Below are 20,387 nucleotides of genomic sequence, written 5' to 3'. Positions count from 1 at the left end.
TGGACATTGACTTTATCACTTCATCTGCCAGTCTCCTCAGGACCTGCAGATGCATCTCATCGAGTCCCATGGACTTCTTTCTTAGATGGTCTCCAACCTGATCTTCTCCTGCAGTGGCTGGTTCTTCATTCTCCCAGTCCCTGCCTTTGCCTTCTGCAACCTGGGCAGCGTAGCTGGAGCACTTGCCAGTGAAGACCGACGCAAAAAAGTCATTGAGTACCTCAGCCTTCTCCATGTCCCAGATAACCAGGTCTCCCATTTCCTTCTGGAGAGGGCCCATATTTTCCATATTCTTCCTTTTATCACCAACGTACCTATAGAAGCTTTTCTTGTTGCTCTGACATCCCTGGCCAGATTTAATTCTATCAGGGCTTTGGCCTTCCTAACCCGATTCCTGGCTACTCAAGACAGCTTCTCTGTATGCCTCCCAGATTACCTGCCTTTGCTTCCATCCTCTGTAGGCTTCCTTTTTGCATTTGTGTTTGTCCAGGAGCTCCTTGTTCATCCATGCAGGCCTCCTGGTATTTTTGCCTGGCTTCCTCTTTGTTGGGATGCATTGCTCCTGAGCTTGGAGGAGGTGATCCTTGAATATTAACCAGCTTTCTTGGGCCCCTCTTCCCTCCAGGGCTTTATCCCATGCTGCTCTGCCAAGCAGATCCCTGAAGAAGCCAAAGTCTGCTCTCCTGAATTCCAGGGTAGTGAGCTTGCTGTGCACCCTCCTCACTCACTGCCCTAAGGATCCTGAACTCCACCATTTCATAGTCACTGCAGCCAAGGCTGCCATTGAGCTTCACACTCCCCACCAGCCCCTCCTTGTTGGTGAGAATGACATCCACCATAGCAGCTCTCCTCATTGTCTTCCCTATCAGTTGGAGAAGGACATTATCATCCACACATTCCAGGAACCTCCAGGATTGCTTGTGCCCTGCTGTGTTGTCCCTCCAACAGGTATTGGGGTGCTTGAAGTATTGCTTTAATATTTCCTTGCCTTTTTAAAAATAATTTCTTTATTAACATGTAATTAATTTTACTATTTTGCCCTTCCCACACAACTGTACACCTATGCAAACATCTAATGAGCTGTTTTTGTAAATGCTTCTGGATACTAAATTATTTCTGCTTAATAACTATGTTGATTTTTTTTTCTTTGTCCATTTTTTTGTAGGCCTCCATATGTAGAAGCAGCCAGCCTTTATCTGGCTTTAGCGCTCGATGCCTTGAGGACGAACAGATGCTCCAGGCCATTAGAAAAGCAAATCCAGGAAGTGATTTCATATACGTTGTTGACACTCGGCCCAAAGTAGGTACATTAAATTTCTTGCACATGGCAAGACTGAATCTGGCCTGCATACATTAGGGAAGATGCACAGCCTAAGTGACTGACCATATGTCTGATCTTAGTTGCACCTGTGTAACTCCACAGGTAAAGCAGGATTTATCAGGGGATCTTAACTAGGAATCTTGCAGACATTTTTAGCTCTTAGAGAATATTTTTCTTTACACTGAGTTTTTGGTTTTTTTGTTCTTAGCAAAATGTTAAGCCACAGCAAAGTGAATAACTTGTAATAGTAACTATACCCACACACAGAGGAGCTATCAGTAAATCTATTATGGATGAGACTAGTGAAAAATAATTCCCATTATAAAACTCTATCTACAGTTGTTTGTAATGCTGTAAACCTCTGCCTGCTTATACTAAAATTTCCCTGCAAGATTTCTCTTGCAAGTGGGAAGATTTCAACAACCTCTGCATAAGGCTAAGGAAAGACCATTTACTGAGGTTACAAGAATTGAGGAGATCTTTGAATATCTGCAGAGCTTTTGTGTTTTTAAGAGAGAATCTGGAGTATGGTAAATAGTGATCTCAGATACTATAGCTCTATAATTGACCAAAACTTTTGTCCAAGATAAAAGCTTTAAAAAAATTTTTGCCGTGCAAAACCACAGAAACTCAACAATGATCTAGAAGAGGTTGGAAGCTAAAAATCCCTTGTGTCCAAATTGGCATCCTAGCAAACGTGCTACCAAAGGTGATGAGGACTAGATAGACTTCAGTGTGTGGAGGTGGGAGCAGGGATATATTCTTTCTTGCACTATTGGTAGCTTCCCTGTCAAAGTTACCAAAGCATCTGAAGGAAAGAAGCCAAAGGAGCAATCTCCACAAAATCCCAAGTAGGTATAGGATATAGTGTGGGAGAAGGAAAAACAAGAACAAAGGCTTGAAGAAAAGGAACAAGGAAGCTGTTTCAGTATCTGAGATCAGGAGACAGACCCTGAAAGATCAGTAAACTAGGAAACATGAGGAATGGAGCGAGGAAGGTCAAACCTGGCAGAGCTGGGGCAGAAACGAGGAGCCTGTCTGATTGGTGATTGACTGAAGACCTGGGGGCAGGTGGGAAAGTGCTGAGCACTCACAGCTCTAATGGGAGGCAGCAGACAGAAAATTAGGGCTATAGCATGTCTCATTGCACTTTGTATTTTGGTGACTACTTTGACCTTCAGTTCACCCTTTTTTTTATTGGGATGGTACCACCTTACTCGTGGTCCTGAAGCAAATGAGTCGTGATGAGTACTAGGAAAGGCTTGGTACCACTGTGTTCAGAACAGGCTTTAGATAGGAAGTACAGACATAGCTGCCTAAATTAATGTTTGTTTAAGTTAATCTATATGTAATAATAGTTACAGCATAATGTTTCCTGACTGATGATATTGGTACTCTTTCCTAATTAAAGAGGTTGCTCACCGATGAGATTTATTACTAACGACCTACTTACTTGGATGTTAATAATGTTTTACAAGATATTAAGAGGAAGGTCCTATCCTGTAAGCTTTTCTGGTAAATTACTTTGGTCAGAGACACCTGTGTGCAGTGAAAAAAGCCTGTACTTTTAAGTGAAGGGAGTGAAATTGGCTCACTCAGTCATGAATGACAGCATATATCCAGAATATGTTGGTTTCTTCAGGAGCCAGTTAGGAGACAAAGAGTGTTTTCATTGAACTTCTCTGGAAAAAAAGATTTTGATGTCAAGAATTTTGTATACACAGATTTCTACTTCTCTCTCTGTGCTGCAAGAAAGTGCTGATTTACTAAAGCTCCTGTGATCCCAAGTGCTAAATACAGCCTTGTTACAGTTCTGCATCTCCTAATGCATATATAAATCTAGAGCATGTAGGAAGTGATAGGTGTCAGTGCAAGCTGTTCCTGGCATTCCTCAGCGAACCTTTTAACAAATGTAAAGGTAAGATATTGAGTCGGTTGTGAGGTTTCCCATTGTTCTACGAAGCTAAAAAACTACCTGCCTTTTCTCTCATCAAGGATTTGCAAGAATCCTTTCAAGATTATAAATATTGATGGAATCTTCAGCATTCCCAAGTGCTCTTCATATGCTGTCCATTGTTGTGTTTGATAATCTTCAAAACAAAAGATTTGGCTGCAGAAGAAAGCTTTGTTTTAATTTCATTTAAATATACAAGGATGACCATATGCAGAGATTTGCTTGAGGTTACTGTATTTCTTCATTTTTCTCTTTTCTCTATGTATTTACAGAAGAGGCTAATATAAACTTACTGTTACAAGTAAAACAAATTAGTTCTATAACTCTTTATAACAAGGCAGGACTCTGTTATCCTCCACATTAAAAAAGATGCCAGGAAGTCTGGCAAGTGAGATCTGTTCTTTTTAGAGGTTGTATCCTCATATTCACTGAGATTAAGCGAGGACAGGGACAATTTAGAGAGCTTTATAACAACTACTTTAAGAGCAACAGATGGAATTTTGGTAGGTGATGTGGAAAACTTGTTAGTAAATATTGTGGCAGCTGCAAAGTTTGGCAACTGGCAATATTTAAAATAAATGAGTGTCAAAGTCTTGCAAAGTTAACCTGATATTTATTTACTTTTAAAGAGAACTATTTCAGATTGCCTTTTAAGAAAGGATTTCTGTGATAAAATTGCTCTGTTGCAGAGACAATAGCATTTATTGTACTGAGGATTAGGTCAGTTAGGGGCTAGATATTTTCATTTGGGGTTTCAAGGGTTTGTGATGGTTTAGATTCATGCATACAGATCTTTCTTCTGGAAGCTATATGCTACTGCAATGAGAGACTGCTGAATTTTGTTTATACTAGAACACTGATGTCTACTTCAAAAGAGAAAGATTAGGATTCAGCAGATAATTTATATCTTTGCAGTAAGGCACACGGAGGACTCTGTCCTTAAAGGACATGCTGTTCACAGACTGTATCTTTCTTTTATTGTTCATTGATAGTCAAAACACCAGCAGACTGCTGGTTGATAGACAAGAATTTTTTTTTCACCTGCACTTTTTTCTGAATTGCATACTACAAGTTAAAAGAGTTTTACACAGGACTTAAATAAATGAAAAATGCTGGGGTTTTGCCTAGTTTCCAATCTTAGAATATGGTTCCTTCTGTTGTATCATGAAATTCATGCAGTGTTTCAGATCTTAATGGTGGTCCACAAATGTAACTATGTATTTCTGTTGCCAAGTTTTGCTCATGGAAATGGATGTGCTAGCAAGTGTGAAGATGGGGAAAAAAGTCCCCTATCTTCACATAATAACTTGGACAGAATAGAAGAATTGAAAAGTGGCCTCATCCATTTGTTTTCTTATGTATGTAAAATGTAATGACATATAAAAGCTTTTAGTCTTTAGCTGTTTCCTTTGAAAGTTAAGAGGTCAGATCTGGTCTATGGAAACCTGTTTCGACATATGATGTAAAAAAGCTAGACTTGTTCATCCTAGTTGGAGATAAGTTGGCAACAGACAATCTGTTCTACTCAGTTGCATTCATTTAGCTCCAAATTAAAATTGAGTATTGGCAGTTTGTGTGTTTGGGGTGGAAGACATCAGGAAGGGACACATTCTTATATATCCCATGATATCATTAGCCGTCTGCTAAAATCTGTGAGTTTCGGAAGGGACCACAGAAGCAGCAAATCACTAGTACTGTCTGTGATGCTGGGAAATAAACTGGAAACTGAGTTACCTGCATAGTCTCTTGTCCCCTAGACAATGCCTAAGAGATACTTTGTTTTGATATTTTTTTTTTTTTTTGAGCATTGGCTCTCACTGCCATGAAGGTGAGACACTTTTTGACCAATTGATGCCTCATAAAGTCTCTCTTAAAGCTTTGTTAGTGCCCTTCAGTCCGGATGTGCATTATCCATTGTTATTTAATTCTTAAATCTTTCCTGAGCAGAAACTGTTAGTTGTGCTTGGAGATGTGAAGGTTCTGCCACATGGGTTTCTTTGTTATTCCTAGAGCCTTCATATTTCTTGGGAAGTTCAAAGGCATCGCAGTCTTACAGCATGCATTTCATAGAAGAGCTGGGACTTCAGGCAAAAAGACAATTTCTTTCTATTGAACGCTGACATTTTGCTGTATTAAAAAAAAAACAAAACAACAAAAAAAAGACTATTAAAGTACTTTCTATCAGCTCTAGTTTTCATCCCAGAGATCAGTTTGGCATAAGGGGCTTGACAGATAGTTTTCCCCCAAGAATCTGAAAAGGGGGGGGAAGTAAACAATAAACTCCTTAATTTTACACTTGGGAAAACTGAACTAAAGAAGCATTTAGTGACTTTCCCATGCCAGAAAGCAAGCAACAGATTCAAAGACAAAACTCCAGCTTCCAGCTGAATGTATTTTTTGCTGAAGCATAGCAAAATATTTGATAGCATTGCAGATGAAAATATTTGTGGTAATTTTGTCAATACAAATCTTTTGTGGTCTTACACAACTAGAGCCAAGTTACTATAAACTTAGGAAAAACTAGTCCAACTCTCTCTTCATTATTCCAGCTTCAGAGAAGTAAGATGTATCAACTTTTGGATGATTTGAGTGGTAAAACTTGGACAACATTACAGCTTACATATGCTGTGAAATAGTGGCGAGGCAGATAAGACACTGCCACCTCCTGGTTATATTCTGCTAGTAAACATAATGCTGATCAAAAATAAATAGCCTTTTAAAAACAAATAAAAACCTTTACACTCTTCCAGAGGAGCCCTACATAAGCTGTGGGTTTTTTGCATCTAACCTCACTAATGAAGTTTCACTCAAAGTTTGTGAAATAAAGGTCAGAGCTTCAGGAGCCCAGTGCCCTGCAATAGGCTGTAAACAGATCCCTAATTCCTAACTCGTTGTGTTGACACTGTGATAAATGCTTCCTATTTATCCCTGACTTAAATCACTCTTATTTATTGCAGTAGACCACAGGCTTTGTTTTGAAAAGAATCTGTTTGCTACTGGTTTTCATGCAATTTTCCCTATTTTTTTCAGCTCAATGCAATGGCAAACAGAGCAGCGGGGAAGGGATATGAAAATGAAGACAACTACTCCAACATCAAGTTTCAATTCATAGGCATTGAGAACATCCATGTCATGAGGAATAGTCTGCAAAAAATGCTTGAAGGTAATACTCTTCTTTATTGACATCTAGAGGAAAGATTTGATCCTTCTGCCACATAAATCAGGATAACTGCTCTGAAATCAGCAGCAGTGAAAAGAGAGTTTTGCCTGTTGCAGCTGCATGCATCTATCTGCCTGCTGGCTAATGGGACTTGCACAATGCATCACAACTAGTGGTGATTTCCTAATTGTGCAAACACCTTGTTTTGTGGTGAAATCCAGATATCATTTACTTTAATGACAAAATTCATTTGACTTCAATACACCTTATTTCTACTACTTCTCTTGCAGTTGCACTTGAAAGGTACAGTGAAAAAACTCACTTATACCTGACTTTGATTCTAGTGAAAAATACAGGATTTTTTTTTTAAGCTCAGAAAGCCTATGGTTTGATTTTTCTGTGTGGTCAATTAGGTAGTCGTGCATTTTAGACTGTGAGTTTTAATAGAAACTTAACTCATGGCCTGTATAGAGCATGTCACACCAGGTTTATTTATAAAACTCACAGTCAATGAGTGTAACCATTCAGCATCTTCATAATCCCATGGAAATTAATAATAATTACTTTATAAATATCAATGTATAAATGAGCACATCTGTACTGCCATTTGATATTTAGATTACATTGCTATTTAGAGGCCTTCTGGGAAAAGGATAAGAATAAATAAGCCATCCTTGACCCTCAATAGCTTGTTGATTTTTAACAAGCAAATAGTAAATAGTGCTCACTCAGTTCCACAGAGTCTCAGTATTCATGTATACCATCAGCACCTTCTGTCACCTCCTGGATCAGCTTGATCTAGCTATTCTTGACTTGGCGCTCTGCTTTTGCTTTTATTCTTCATCTGTCTCCCATCATCTGTATGTAAATGTGAATTTTGGATCTAAGAAGGGCTTACATTTTCAATGACAGGAGAGCTGTGCCCTGTTTTCAAATAAGAGCAGTTTATGAGAGCCAGCTGTAAAGTGTGATGCAGGTAAAACAGTTGCTCTCTTCATGACTTCTTTTTACTTAATTCCTTGGTCTAAGGGTCTCAGGAAGGAAAACAGAAGGATTTTTAGTTCACTACAGTCTTGTTTGGCTAGGAGACAGGCTGGGTGAATAAACCTGTCCCATTATTTGTTCAGCTAAAGACCATCAAAGTTAAAATAGTAAACAACCAGCCTGGGACAGTACTGTGTATTATTTTTGAGCCAAAAGTTTGTGAGACAGATCCGTGGCCCAAACTGACATGTAACAAGGTAATTTCTAATGCATTTAACACTTCAGGCTGCTTGGGGGCATAACTTCTTAGCATCTACTTTTAAATTAACCATATGCTCAAAACATCTGCTTTTTCCATAGGCTTTGTATTTGCTATATTGAAATCTTTTATTTAGCAACCCATCTGATAAGGTTAGAAATTAGAGAAGTTAAATCTGCGATTTCAAGCACTTGAGGCTTTCAAGTACTTTTTTAAAAAAAAAATCTTACAACTTTCTGTGTATGAGCAGGGCTTTTCTCATGTAAGGTGCTCTGTAGTTTTTTCTGTTTTCCATTTGTATCAGTATCCCTTCATCTGTTTCTCTCATGGCCTTTAAAAGAGTATTTATTACCTGACCTGCACATACAAAGGGAACCAGAACCAAAAAGGCTGTAAAGGGTGATGATAAAATACATTTAATATAGCTTTACATTTTTATCAAGGAGTACTTAAACATACCTAGGTGAATCTCTAAGGTAAGACACTACATTACACTTCAAACGTTAAAAAATATGGCTGCTGCTTGTGATCTATTGTGAGATATTATAAAAACCCTTGGAAAGACAAATAAGGTGATGAAAACTGATTTTAGTTTAATGTGTGCTGTATTATTGCCTGGAAGTGTACAGCATGGAAAAGAGGACATCAAGACATAGTGGGTCTGATGTGTTGCAGGAGCACAAGGGCAATTTTATTCAACTTACTGGAATTAAACAGAAGTGAAGGTTGGAGGATCTTTTTCACATGAGAGACTGCAGATTGTTTTCAGAATACAGTTTTAAATAACTTCCAATTATGAGGAAATTTGAACAAAAACTGATCATTCAGTTTTCCATTGGAAAATGCATTTATATTATAAATGTGTTCATTTCAATGATGTTTCTTTAGGAAGAAGCTGAAAAAATAATTTATACTTCTTAGAATGTCAGTAATTTGAGTAGGCAAAAAAGTTTGGTTTCAGCTTTGTGATTTTGCTGACTTTAGTGCTAGCAGTTTTATTTATCCTAAATTTAACATGTATTTACTCTTGTATAGTGTTAATTTTTGACAAAATATATCAGCATTATAAAATTATTAAATTTGTAGGATGAGAATTTTTTTCAGAATATGCAAAAAATATTGAGATTTGTCTGTATTTTGGAAGTAAAAGCATTTCAACATGTTGGAATTTCCTTCCAGAAAAAAAAAAAAAAAAAAAACGTTTCATTTTTGTCTTTGATGCCTCATATTGCTTTAGTATAGTATTGCGGGGTTTTTTTTTAAATTTAAAGACAGATATATGTGAAGATTCTTGTGATAATTTTGATCCTGTGCACAAGCTCCTTGAAATAATTTTTAATATTAGAAAGAAATGTTGCATAAGGACTTTTCTCAGTAAAGATCTAAGGGCTGACTAAGGCTGCTGTTTGGCATTTGTGATGGGGTGAGCTTTGCTGTACGTCCAGGAGCCAACCAAGACTTGACCCCCATTTGCTGTGCATTGAGATGATGACCCCACATGCTCCCTCTCTGTATTTAAACAGCAAATATGAACTTCTCCACCCCTCATACCAGGAGGATCAGCTGCTGATGTAAGAGCAGCCCTCTGATCCTTGGACTTAAGTGACAGATCGGCCAGAAAGAGAGCCTGAGGGTTTGATCCACAGCACTTACTCCTTCCTCTACCTATGGCCATCCTGACAGAAATGGGAACTGGCCCAGCATCCCCCTCTGGTACTTTTGTTGGTGGAAGAGGCAGTTTCCACCACGTGTCCTGTTTCTTCTCTCCTGGGGAAGGGAGCACTGCTGGATTGCTATGAGCTCTGCCCAGGGACTCATGATTTTCTTGGGCCCACACAGTGGGTGCAGGCAGGTCTTATTTCTCCATGATTTTGGAACCTTTTCTGATGAGATGGAAACACCTTCTCCCCTTAGGATAAGCCTCATAACTGAATTCAAAATTTAACTCAGCATTAAGGTCCAGATTGGTAGCCAAAATCATGTGAAATACACCGTGTATGGCTTTAGGACAGTCTGAACTTTGCTCAGTGAAGTGGTCAGTAAATATTGACACTAGTTTGGGAATGAGCAAAGCACTATTTCAGCCTTACCTTGGGCTTTTGTAAACAGAGACAGCAGCTTCAGCCAGAATTCAGCTACTAATTGGTCACGCTTCCATCTGCACAGGAGCATTAATCATGAGAAAAGCTGTTTGCTTTTGGTGGTGCTATCTGTGCATTTTTATAAATATCCTTCAAAAATTACTTTTAAAATAACCATCTGGAAGAGGCCCTATGTGCAAAGATTGCAAGACTTTGTATGGACACATTAGGCTGTTTTGCCTCTGAATTAAATGAAGTTCAGACAATCAGTTCAGATGTGGTATAAACTCTGACTTAATTAAATTCCAATTACATTGAAGGAAACTAGAGTTATGCTAGTGGTCATAATGACCATAATTAAAGGAGTCTTTTAGAAGATTTCCAGAGGACAAGAGACCTACTAAGACATTATTAATTCACAGATAGTACATTAACTCAGTCAAAACCACGGCATTTTTCACTGTATTCCTTGAATGAGTTTCACTGGTTAATATCTTTTTCCTTAAAAGACAGTATAATTCTACATGGATCAAAACAATTGTATAGTCTATTTATGGGGTGAATTTAATATTTCATTCTTGAAAACAGAATTGCGTCAAATATTATTGAGTATTTGTTTGCTGCTGGATTGAGGTATCTGAATTAGATTCTGATTGTCCTTTTTTTTTCTTCTGATGTCACAAACTCTGTAATATTAAAAAAATAGACACACGGATACAGCAAGATAGAAAATGTAAAAACTGAGAAATTTTTTTTCTTTAAACGTGGCATAGAGCTTGGAAACTTTTCAGGAAAATATTTTCCTTGGTGAATTATGTTTTTTTTCTCACCGTCAGAATACTTTCTGCTTACAAATGAAGTTTTAATACCATTTCATTCAGGAATGGAGAACTGTTGAGTGAATTGCTTTAACTCAAACACCACTGTCCGTGGTGATGCTGAAGGCTGGGTTTGGTGGGCCTGCTCTTACAGAGCTTCATCAGCAAATGTGGCTGGGAATAGGAGGCTGTTGGCACCGTTTAGGTGGCTGGCTGCCTGTCCGACAGCAGAAATTGTATGCTTTGTGTTGCCAAGCTCACATTATTAAATACACGATCCCCTCTCAGGGGTTTGAAAACTTCACTCCCAACACAATTTTGGAAAATCTGGGCTGCGCAGAAGGATGTATTTGGTAAACTCTTTGCACCAGGCTTTGTAAAAGCTTCTCTTTTTAACTTAAATCAACATACTGGGTGAAATTTGACTCAGACCCATTTCTTAAATATGTGGGTTTTTTCCAATGGTAAATTTTGACTCTGAAGTAGCCGTTCTTTTCAAAAGTGAATGTTTTACATGGGGGATATCCAAAGAGATAACTCTTCGGTTGAACAGTCAGTGAAGGCTGAAGGGACTATAATTGCTGTACATTTAAGATGCATCTTATTTTGCAGTTTGTGAGCTGAAATCGCCTTCAATGAGTGACTTTCTGTGGGGCCTAGAAAATTCCGGGTGGCTGAAGCATATCAAAGCCATTATGGATGCTGGAATTTTTATTGCAAAGGTAAAGTATGTAAAATGACAACAAAACTTGGACTAACCAGATACAGAAGGTGAGGACCAAATTCTCTGCTTGTGGGTAACTTCAGTTATCTTCAGTGATGTTGTATCTGAAAAAAAACCATCTTGAAATGCTTCATCTAGGAGGAGAGATGATTCGTAGGTGCTGTCGACTGGACACTTTGCTAATGTGGTAAAAAAAAAAATGTGTGTTCTTTTCACTGAAGAATTCAAACGCACTAAAGCCTCTACCAGCCTGTATCTTGTTATGCCAGGTGCTTGAATGTCCTTACTTTATTCCCCAGGAATGATTTTCACTGTTTCATTCCCTATTTCTGAACATTTACTTTATTGAAAGTTTCTGAGGACTACTTCTTCACACAGTAGTTGTAATATAAGAATATTAGCTACTGTGCTATACCCTCTGAATTATTTTGTGACCAACTAAATTTCCCCCCTAAACCAACTCCTGTGTATTGGCCAAATACTGTAGCATGGCCATTTTACTCCATGGCCAAATGCTCTAGCAGCTTCTGCTCTTACAGACTTGAGAACTGTTTCAAAAGACAGTTGTTGGCTTTGATAAAAAATTATTTCTCCTGGTTCCACCCCAAGTAATGCAAATATTTGTCATCTAGCAACAGTATTACTGTTTTATTATTATTATTTTTTAAATTTTATTACCCTTTCTCTTGTGCTCTACCTTTTGCTGTTTCAGTTCTTATTTTTGATGTTACTATTACAGTTTCTTAAAGGCCATTTTATTCACATGTCCTGCTACATAAGACTATATGGATAAAACTGCATGGGTTTCCCTCTTTACTAACTGCTTGTTTCTCTTGCTTTGCTTTTTCTAGCTCAGCAGGCAACTGTAGTTTCTTACCTCAAGAGCAGCTGCAGGATAAATGCACGTTATTATATCAGGTCATTTACACTAGCTCTTGTCAAGTTTTCTCCGGTGACTAGTCTTAAAATACTGTCAAAAAGATTTTATCCTTTGTCTGTATGCTTGCTAGCCTTGTGCCTCCTCAGATGTGCATTTTGATCCGTTCTTATTTGTACAGTTCCCAGTTCTCAGCTGTTGGTCTCTTGCCCAAAGAGGTTCTATTTTGGTAGAATTTACTTGTCTCTTGAGATAAACATAGATAATTTATTACTATTATATGTTCCCTATTAAGCCCAAACTTAACTTAAATGTTTGTTTTTCTAAGCAGTATCTTTCCTAACCTATTTTATGTTTCTACCTTTTAAATTTAGTTCTCTTTAGAAATGACAAAGGTTAAACCCCTTAGAATTTAAAAATCCCCTCAAGTTCCAAAAATAATGCAACACTAGACTTTGAAGAACTTAGTATGATCTCTTCTTTATGTGTAAAATGGGATCCTCTCCCCCCAGTTGTTTAAAGATATTGATGCAATCTCATTAGATGTGGAAGTTTACCTCTACCACAGGCTTCCCCACAAACCTGTAGAAGTATGTCATCAGTGTGCAATGCAGTCTGCTGTAATAGCATCCACACTAGGACCAGCACTGGAAGTAGACATTGCCATCATTGACATTATAAACAAAATGAGAAGTTAAGAGCTGCATCACAAGTATGGATGTTCTGTTGCTGATATGTGAGTTGGATCATTAAATGCATCTGAATCTGCATTAGGTAGTTGTCTGCTCTGACAGACTGAAGAATTTTAATTGAAATGGATCCACACCCTCCTGCAGTGGAGCATAAACAGGTGATGCTGCAACCACCATATTACATGGGATGGGATGAGATGAGATTTAAGACTTCAGATAAGAGGAATAACCTTCAACATAATTCAAGGACTGTCCCCTCCCTGGCAGTGTTTAAGGCCAGGTTGGATGGGACTTTGAGCAACATGGTCTAGCAGAAGGTGTCCCTGCCCATGGCAGGGGGATTGATCTTTAAGGTCCCTTCCAACCCAAACCATTTATGAGTCTATGAACTCTGTGGCAGAATAAAAAATGAACAAGGTTTCACAGTTTCCGAAATAATTTTCTCTATATTGAGCTGTCTCACTGTTCCTCTGTTACCATTGCCTTTCTCCCTGCTTGTGAAATTTCTGACTTTTTCTGTGTCCTTAGGCTGTGGCTGAGGAAGGTGTGAGTGTGCTTGTTCACTGCTCTGATGGCTGGGATAGGACAGCCCAGGTTTGCTCTGTAGCAAGTCTTCTATTGGATCCATATTACAGAACTATGAAGGGATTCATGGTAAGCAGGTTCTCTTTCACAGAGTAAATAAAGTATTATGGCATCATTTAAGATTAAGATTAAGATCTTTGGTTTTAATGGAAAATAAACTTTCCTTAAATATACACTTTTTTTTTTTAAAAAAAGAAAAAAAGTAGAAAGGAAGTTTTTTATCTGTCCAAGTTACAGTCTCCCAGTTTCTGTATGAAATGTTATCAAAGATGTGGGTCAATTGGGTACCCGTTTATTTTTTTTCGTAACCTTGACCACAGAACTTTCTCACATCCCAAGGAACTTCCATGCAAGCAAGAATTCATATTAATTTTCAGGGATCAGTGAAGTTTTGAGTGTCAGAAGTGTGTGCTCCCTAGACATCTGATTGCAATGAGCAGCTATGTTGGAAAATCTGTTACTTTCCCAAGCAGATGAGCACAGGTAAAGCATCTAGGAATGCTTATAAAGTCAGTGGTCACACATTAAAAAGATGTTTGAGATTTTTTTTAGATTCTATTGTAGAAAATGATGAATCAAGCTAATTGAAGTTGTGCTGAAATATCAGCATCCTATCTGCATCCATGAAGAGTGCTACTTTCTCCTGAGCTGTCAGCAGTGCTCATCACTCATTAATTTTCTGCTTATTCTAAAAATTATCTGGGATTCTAATGCTGCTTGCTTACATCATTCTTGCTTGTCATTTTTCTGCTTATTCTAAGAATTAACTGGGATTCCAATACTGCTTGTTTACACCACTCTTCTGCCTGCTTCAACATGTGTCAGCTCTGCTCCACAATACTGAATGCAATATTCTCATTTTAGGTGTTAATTGAAAAAGACTGGGTTTCCTTTGGTCACAAATTTAACCACAGGTAAGGTGGTGCTAAGATTTTTCTACATGTATTTTTATGTAATCAGTATCTGCTGCCATTGAGTTTTACTTCCTTGTTGCCTTACAAAGCATATCAACAGAATGCCCGCAGGAAACCGCCATACCCTTTTCTCCTACTATATAATTTAGCTGCCTGGAAAAATCAAAGGGAAATATTTTGATAGCAGTCTTTTCTTATATATGCACTCTAAGACTGCTGTTGGGAATCCCGAGTGCTGCTCTTGCAGTTTCTAAGAGCACTGAGAGATCCATGTGAGAGAAAAGTAGTATATATGTGGCTTGCAAAATCCCTTTGGACTCCAGCAGATCTTTTAGTAGTGACATGACTCCCCATTTAAGTCCCTGTTCAGCAAAGTCTACATCTTCCAGGACAGTACTTAATCTTAGGCATCTCTGCAAGTTATCTATTATGTAAAAATATACTCTTCCTATTACACTCTGTTCTAACGAAAACAGTAGTATTTGTTCAGAAACTTCAGGTAAAGTGAAGCAGAAAGTCATATATTTGGACAAGTTATTGTCTACATCCCTTACGCAAATACTATCATGAAAATATTAGAAGACTTTATATATTTAAACATGAATAAATATCCATATTTTCTTTCTTTCTTGTATTCCCTTCTAGTTTCTGTAAAAATAAAAAAAGCAATTTTTATGTTGGAGTTTAATTACATTATATTGTTGGATTTGAATATAAATTTGTTCTAGTTTCAAAAAACACACGAAAACTTTCAGGAAATCTGTGCAGCTCTATACCACTTGTAGAATTACAGCAAGAGTGACAACATTTAATATGATACTGTCAGATGTCTATTATTATCACTGGTGAAAGATATTATGAAATGTCATCACCACTGATAGCTCTGGTTGGCAGTACAATATTGCTATATTTTCTTTGATGCCTAATAATAGTAGAATTAGAAGTTTCAATTACAGGTGTTTATGGAATTCCACTCTGTTGGCATATATATATGCACATATATATACAGACACACTAGACAAGCAGAATAATTGATTGAAAATGCTTCTTCCTATTATGTAGTCTTACAAAATATTTTTTACTTCTATGTGTTTTATATTTTCAGACTCCTTTTCTTCACTGCAAGTGGTTCCAACATACATTTTTATAGACAGAAAGTTTGATGTTTACTTGACAGTTACAGTAGCATGTAAATATTTCTGACTTTCTAAAAACTTCACCAAGAAGGAGAGGGCAGCTTTAAACTGTTTTCTGCCAAGATTATTCTGTTCCTCTCCTGCTCAGTTTTCTGGTTTTGGGAATGGTCTGCCATTAAGCGACTAAGATACATTTTTGTCACTAAGTTATTGGAGTTATTCTTATGATGACTTATGTTACTGTGGTATAGCTTTCTATTAATAGCATTAAAACATGGCTATGCAGAAGTCAGCTGTTAGTAGCTGTAAGGCAATAACACCCATAAAATGTTTGCGTTTGTATTTGACAAATTCTGCTTTCATTCTACTCCATGAATTTTGCATCAGTTTTGGGAAGTAAAAAAATATACTAGTAGTTGAGATTTTAGAAATGTATACTTATGCACACTAGAAGCGAGGTGTTTGTTTTCATTAGTGTTAATTCAGTTTTCCTAGAGGGTTTCAGGTTATCGTTGACTGTACCTTGTCTTATTTCAGGTATGGCAATTTAGATGGCGATCCAAAGGAGATATCCCCTGTTATTGACCAGTTCATCGAGTGTGTTTGGCAATTAATGGAACAGTTTCCTTGTGCCTTTGAATTCAATGAGCGATTCCTCATCCACATACAACATCATATCTATTCTTGCCAGTTTGGGAATTTCCTGTGTAACAGTCAGAAGGAGAGACGAGAGCTGAAGTATGAGTCTTTCCTTTAGTAGCATGTTTACACATGGGGTCTGGTTGTGGTGGTGTATTGAGGAGTCAGACATTTGCCAGTCTACATGTTTGTGCTTTCATAAGGCGTGGGGTGTAGTGTAAACTTCTTGGCTGTCGTCTTCTGGCAACAGAGATTAATACCAAGAAAAGTTGATCCTCTGCAATGTGGCTCTGTAGGGAGTGTAATCCACAGTGTGCGTGATAGGGATTAATGAAAACTGACAAGAGCATTAGCCCTTCAGCCATGTGTCCCTACCTTCATTGCAGCATTAACAACATACAAGGCAAGCTGTCACTGTAGCTCTAATACAAGACGGTATTAACTCTAGTTAAGTTCTCAGTTTATGAGTCACTGCTCTTTGTTTGAACCTGTCTTTGGGTCTCATGCAAGACACTTTAGTCCTGATCTCTCGGATCCTTTCTTATAAATAGCCTTTTTGTCTGGTAGCCCTCCCTAGGACTGAGTCAGCAAACTATCCTTCTGCTGTCTGTCCCCAAAGCAATTATAAATTAATCTACTTGCCCTCAGGCCCAAACAGAGACAATACCACCATTCCTGGCAATACTGATGTTTCTTTTGCTTCCTGGGGTCCTGGCTCCTCAGGTATATCATGATACCCACCACTTTTCTCATGCATCCCGATTGTGTCAGCAGTAGTAATGACAGGAAGGTGGGAATTACTGCTTGCTGCCATTTGGTCCCTTTCACTGCTCAAAGGCAGAGCAGCCTCAGTGCCACAGTCCATTTAAAATCAAAACCTTCACAGGTTATCGTATCCCAAAACCTAACTGCGTGAGAAATTGCAGCTCAGTGGTGTAGGAGTGCTTTTAAATGGGGGGATCCCTTTGGTGTAGAGATCAGTCTGAAAGCTAATTTTATGAAAGTGATCCTCTCCCTCTCACAAAGGAACCTATCTCTCCACCTTCACTCTCCAGCTGCTCTGGCTTAAGGGGAAATGGATTGGATTTTGCCTTTAGTGACCAACAAAGGAATATGGGTCTGTTTTCTGTATTTATAACTTAAGTCTAACTCTGTTAAGGAAGTATAAAGCTGATTGTAAACGAGTAGTACAGAGCACCAGAATGTCACATCTAAGCTTTAGCTATACCTGAATTGTAGTAGAGACTTTAATATATTTTTAATATATTTTTTTCAGAATCCAAGAACGAACGTATTCATTGTGGGCTCACTTGTGGAAAAATCGTGCTGATTACATGAATCCTTTGTACAGATCAGACCACAGTCAAACCCAGGGGACTCTGCGCTCACGGATGGCTCCATGCAACTTCTTGTACAAGTAGGTAGTATCACTTGCTACTACGAATTGTAGGATGTGTTAGTACAGAACAGAGTGCCTTTGTATTTACGTATTTCTCATTCCACAAGGTAGCTTATAGAGAGTAAATTCAGTCTCAGATGCAATGTGTTCATTGCTTGTACGCTCACGGTCAGCCAACACTATTGCACCATTCCACAACAGAGTATTAGTCTGAAAAGGAGCTTAAGATTAAAGCTATATTGATAGATGTGCGTCCTAATTTCATGGTTACTCACTTCTTCCACTGAGAAATGTCTCCTTCAGTTCTGTTCTTCTGTGTGGTTTCTAAATTTAAAGTTGCTTCAACTTCTTCCATTCCAAGATGTTGTGATGTTTATTTGGATCAACTGGTGTCAAAATTAACAAGGGGCATTTCAAGAAATCATTTGATATCATTGGTAAAACAAAAAGAAGACTTTCCCCATATTGTTGTTATACCCCAAAATATACATGGTAAGTTTTACTTGATATTTAAAGTTTTTTCAAAATGTAATAAAATCATAATTTTAGAAATGTTACTATTGACATTCTGGCTGGAGTAATTAATTATGCCATTAATCTTAACAAACTTAAGGAGAACTTGAACAGAAATTCATTAAAACTGTGATTTAAGTAAAACTGATCAGCTTGTTTTCCAGTTGCAAGAAAAAGCACCTGTTAAAAAGTCAATAAATATGCTAAATGACAGAATTCATGTCTAATATTCCAGGTTACATCCACTTTAAAACAATTTTTAAATAGTTATGAATCGTATTCTTTAGGAGAGTGGGATTTATAAAAAAAGTACTGATACTGCAGCTCCTCCATTGGATGAGTAATCCTGTTGATTTTAATGGAATTACGTGGGTGTGTGAAGATTTCCAAGCATAAGATATCAGATGATAAATTTAAGGGGGAGTGTGACTTAAATAGTATACTGTTGCAGCAGGAATAATAAACCACCATGGAGTATGCAGGTGCTCTGAAAATATCCGTCAGCTACATGGCTGGACAGCTGCAGCTGAGGGCAGGTCTCTTGGTTATTTAAGCTGTCTGGTGAACTAGTTACATACTCGAGTCTGGCTGAGGCCAGGTATTGGCAGGAGGACAGGAGGACTGCTAGAGTAATGTCTTATGAGGAGCAGCTGAGGGAACTGAGGTTGTTTAATCTGGAGAAGGAGGAGGCTGAGGGGAGACCTCATCACCCTCTACAGCTGCCTGAAAGGAGGGTGCAGAGAGCTGCGGATGAGTCTCTTCAACCAAGTAACAAGTGATAGGACAAGAGGGAATGACCTCATGTTGCACCAGGGAAGGTTTATACTGGATATTAGGAAGCATTTCTTTACAGAACAGGTTGTTAGGGGTTGGAATGGGCTGCCCAGGGAGGTGGTGGAGTCCCTATCTCTGGAGGTGTTTAAGAGTTGGGTCGACACATCACTGAGGGATATAATGGTGTAGTTGGGAACTGTCAGTGTTAGGTTAATGGTTGGACTGGATGATCTTCAAGGTCTTTTTCCAACCTAGATGATTCCGTGATTCTGTAAGCTACAGACTTAACAAATTCAAGTCCTTTTCTCCAGAAAATGAAAAAATCAACTCAGCTTTTTAACTAAGCGTTTGTCAGATAATTCCATAGAACAGGAAGAGTTTCCAGCATATATGCTTCATGCAATTTCCACAAGCCAGTTTAAAATGTCAGTTTAAATTTTAAGAGAACAGGATGTCATACTGGTGTTTACTCCTGATTTTTAACTCTTCTTTACAGGGGAAAAAAACCCTGTTAACTAGTTACACCTCACCTCCTGCCCCAGCCCCAGCCAAAAACAAGCTTACAGAATTTCAAAGCTGACTTCATGGCAAGTTAGACAACAGTTAAGAACTAGGATTATGAAAAACTGTCTTTAACCTTTCATGTTTTGTAAGTACCACTGCTCTAAAGCCCATAGTGTAAAACAAGAAAAAAATACAGCAAAAGTTTGCATTCAGTGATCCACCCTCAGCCATGTGATATAAGTTAAAGGTACATTCACTTGTCTATTTTAACTCTGTGGACATAAACTGATTCCAATACACATCTTCAGGACAGAGCCAATGCAAATGAATCATAAATCTTACAAATATTCAGTGAACTTATATGTATGGACTCTAATGATGAATAATCAATCCATGGATGACTCATTTCCCATATGCCTGGGAAAAAAAAAGTGTGTATTTGTGTCTTGAGGCCACCTCAGCAAATGAGAAAATTGCTGACCTTCCCATTAATTCCAGGTTCTGGAGTGGTATGTACAACCGCTTTGAAAAGGGGCTGCATCCTCGACAGTCAGTTACCGATTATCTGATGGCAGTGAAGGAAGAAACTCAGCAGCTGGAAGAAGAGCTGGAGGTCTTAGGAGAGGTAATGGACACTTGATCTCAATGCCCCAGACTTAACCGATGGCAAATAAAACCCAGCTCTGTACACTGCCAAGTTCCCTACATGCTACATCCTTCTCTGGCATGAGGATGTTCAGCTGTCGTCTTTGTTCTCACATAAATTACTATGTTTTGCATGACACAACAGTGGACTTTTTAGGGATTAAACTTCACCCATGTTGGTACACAAGTACTAAACCTGAAAGAAATTTTATATCCTTCTGTAACTCAAAAGGCTGTGGTAATTCAATGTTGGTTTGTGATAAATTGTGCACTTCTCATATTCCATAAATACTAACAGGCAGTTATAAAGGGTGCCAATTGGGCTGGGCTCTGAACTTAGTTACTTTTTTTTTTTAAAACAAAAAAGGGAAAGACATGTCAAAGGATTACTGGGCCCTAAATGTGTCC

At 38.1% G+C, this 20,387-nt stretch overlaps 1 protein-coding gene across 1 annotated transcript in view; it reads left to right on the top strand.

Moving 5' to 3' along the window:
• MTMR7 (myotubularin related protein 7) overlaps positions 1 to 20,387 on the top strand; it is a 32,300-nt gene that overhangs the window by 8,850 nt on the left and 3,063 nt on the right. Inside the window, exons 5-12 of the mRNA XM_026846897.1 lie at positions 1,166 to 1,300; positions 6,306 to 6,438; positions 11,190 to 11,299; positions 13,399 to 13,524; positions 14,320 to 14,369; positions 16,043 to 16,243; positions 17,421 to 17,561; positions 19,833 to 19,959. Coding sequence (XP_026702698.1) covers positions 1,166 to 1,300; positions 6,306 to 6,438; positions 11,190 to 11,299; positions 13,399 to 13,524; positions 14,320 to 14,369; positions 16,043 to 16,243; positions 17,421 to 17,561; positions 19,833 to 19,959 — 1,023 coding nt within the window. The remainder of the gene's footprint in view (positions 1 to 1,165; positions 1,301 to 6,305; positions 6,439 to 11,189; positions 11,300 to 13,398; positions 13,525 to 14,319; positions 14,370 to 16,042; positions 16,244 to 17,420; positions 17,562 to 19,832; positions 19,960 to 20,387) is intronic.

The sequence above is a fragment of the Athene cunicularia genome (assembly GCF_003259725.1).
Source record: "Athene cunicularia isolate RWA chromosome 4 unlocalized genomic scaffold, athCun1 chr4_part1, whole genome shotgun sequence".
NCBI classification, from domain to species: Eukaryota; Metazoa; Chordata; class Aves; order Strigiformes; family Strigidae; genus Athene; species Athene cunicularia.
Note: the sequence above shows the minus strand (reverse complement) of the source record. Positions and strands in the feature narration are given on the sequence as shown.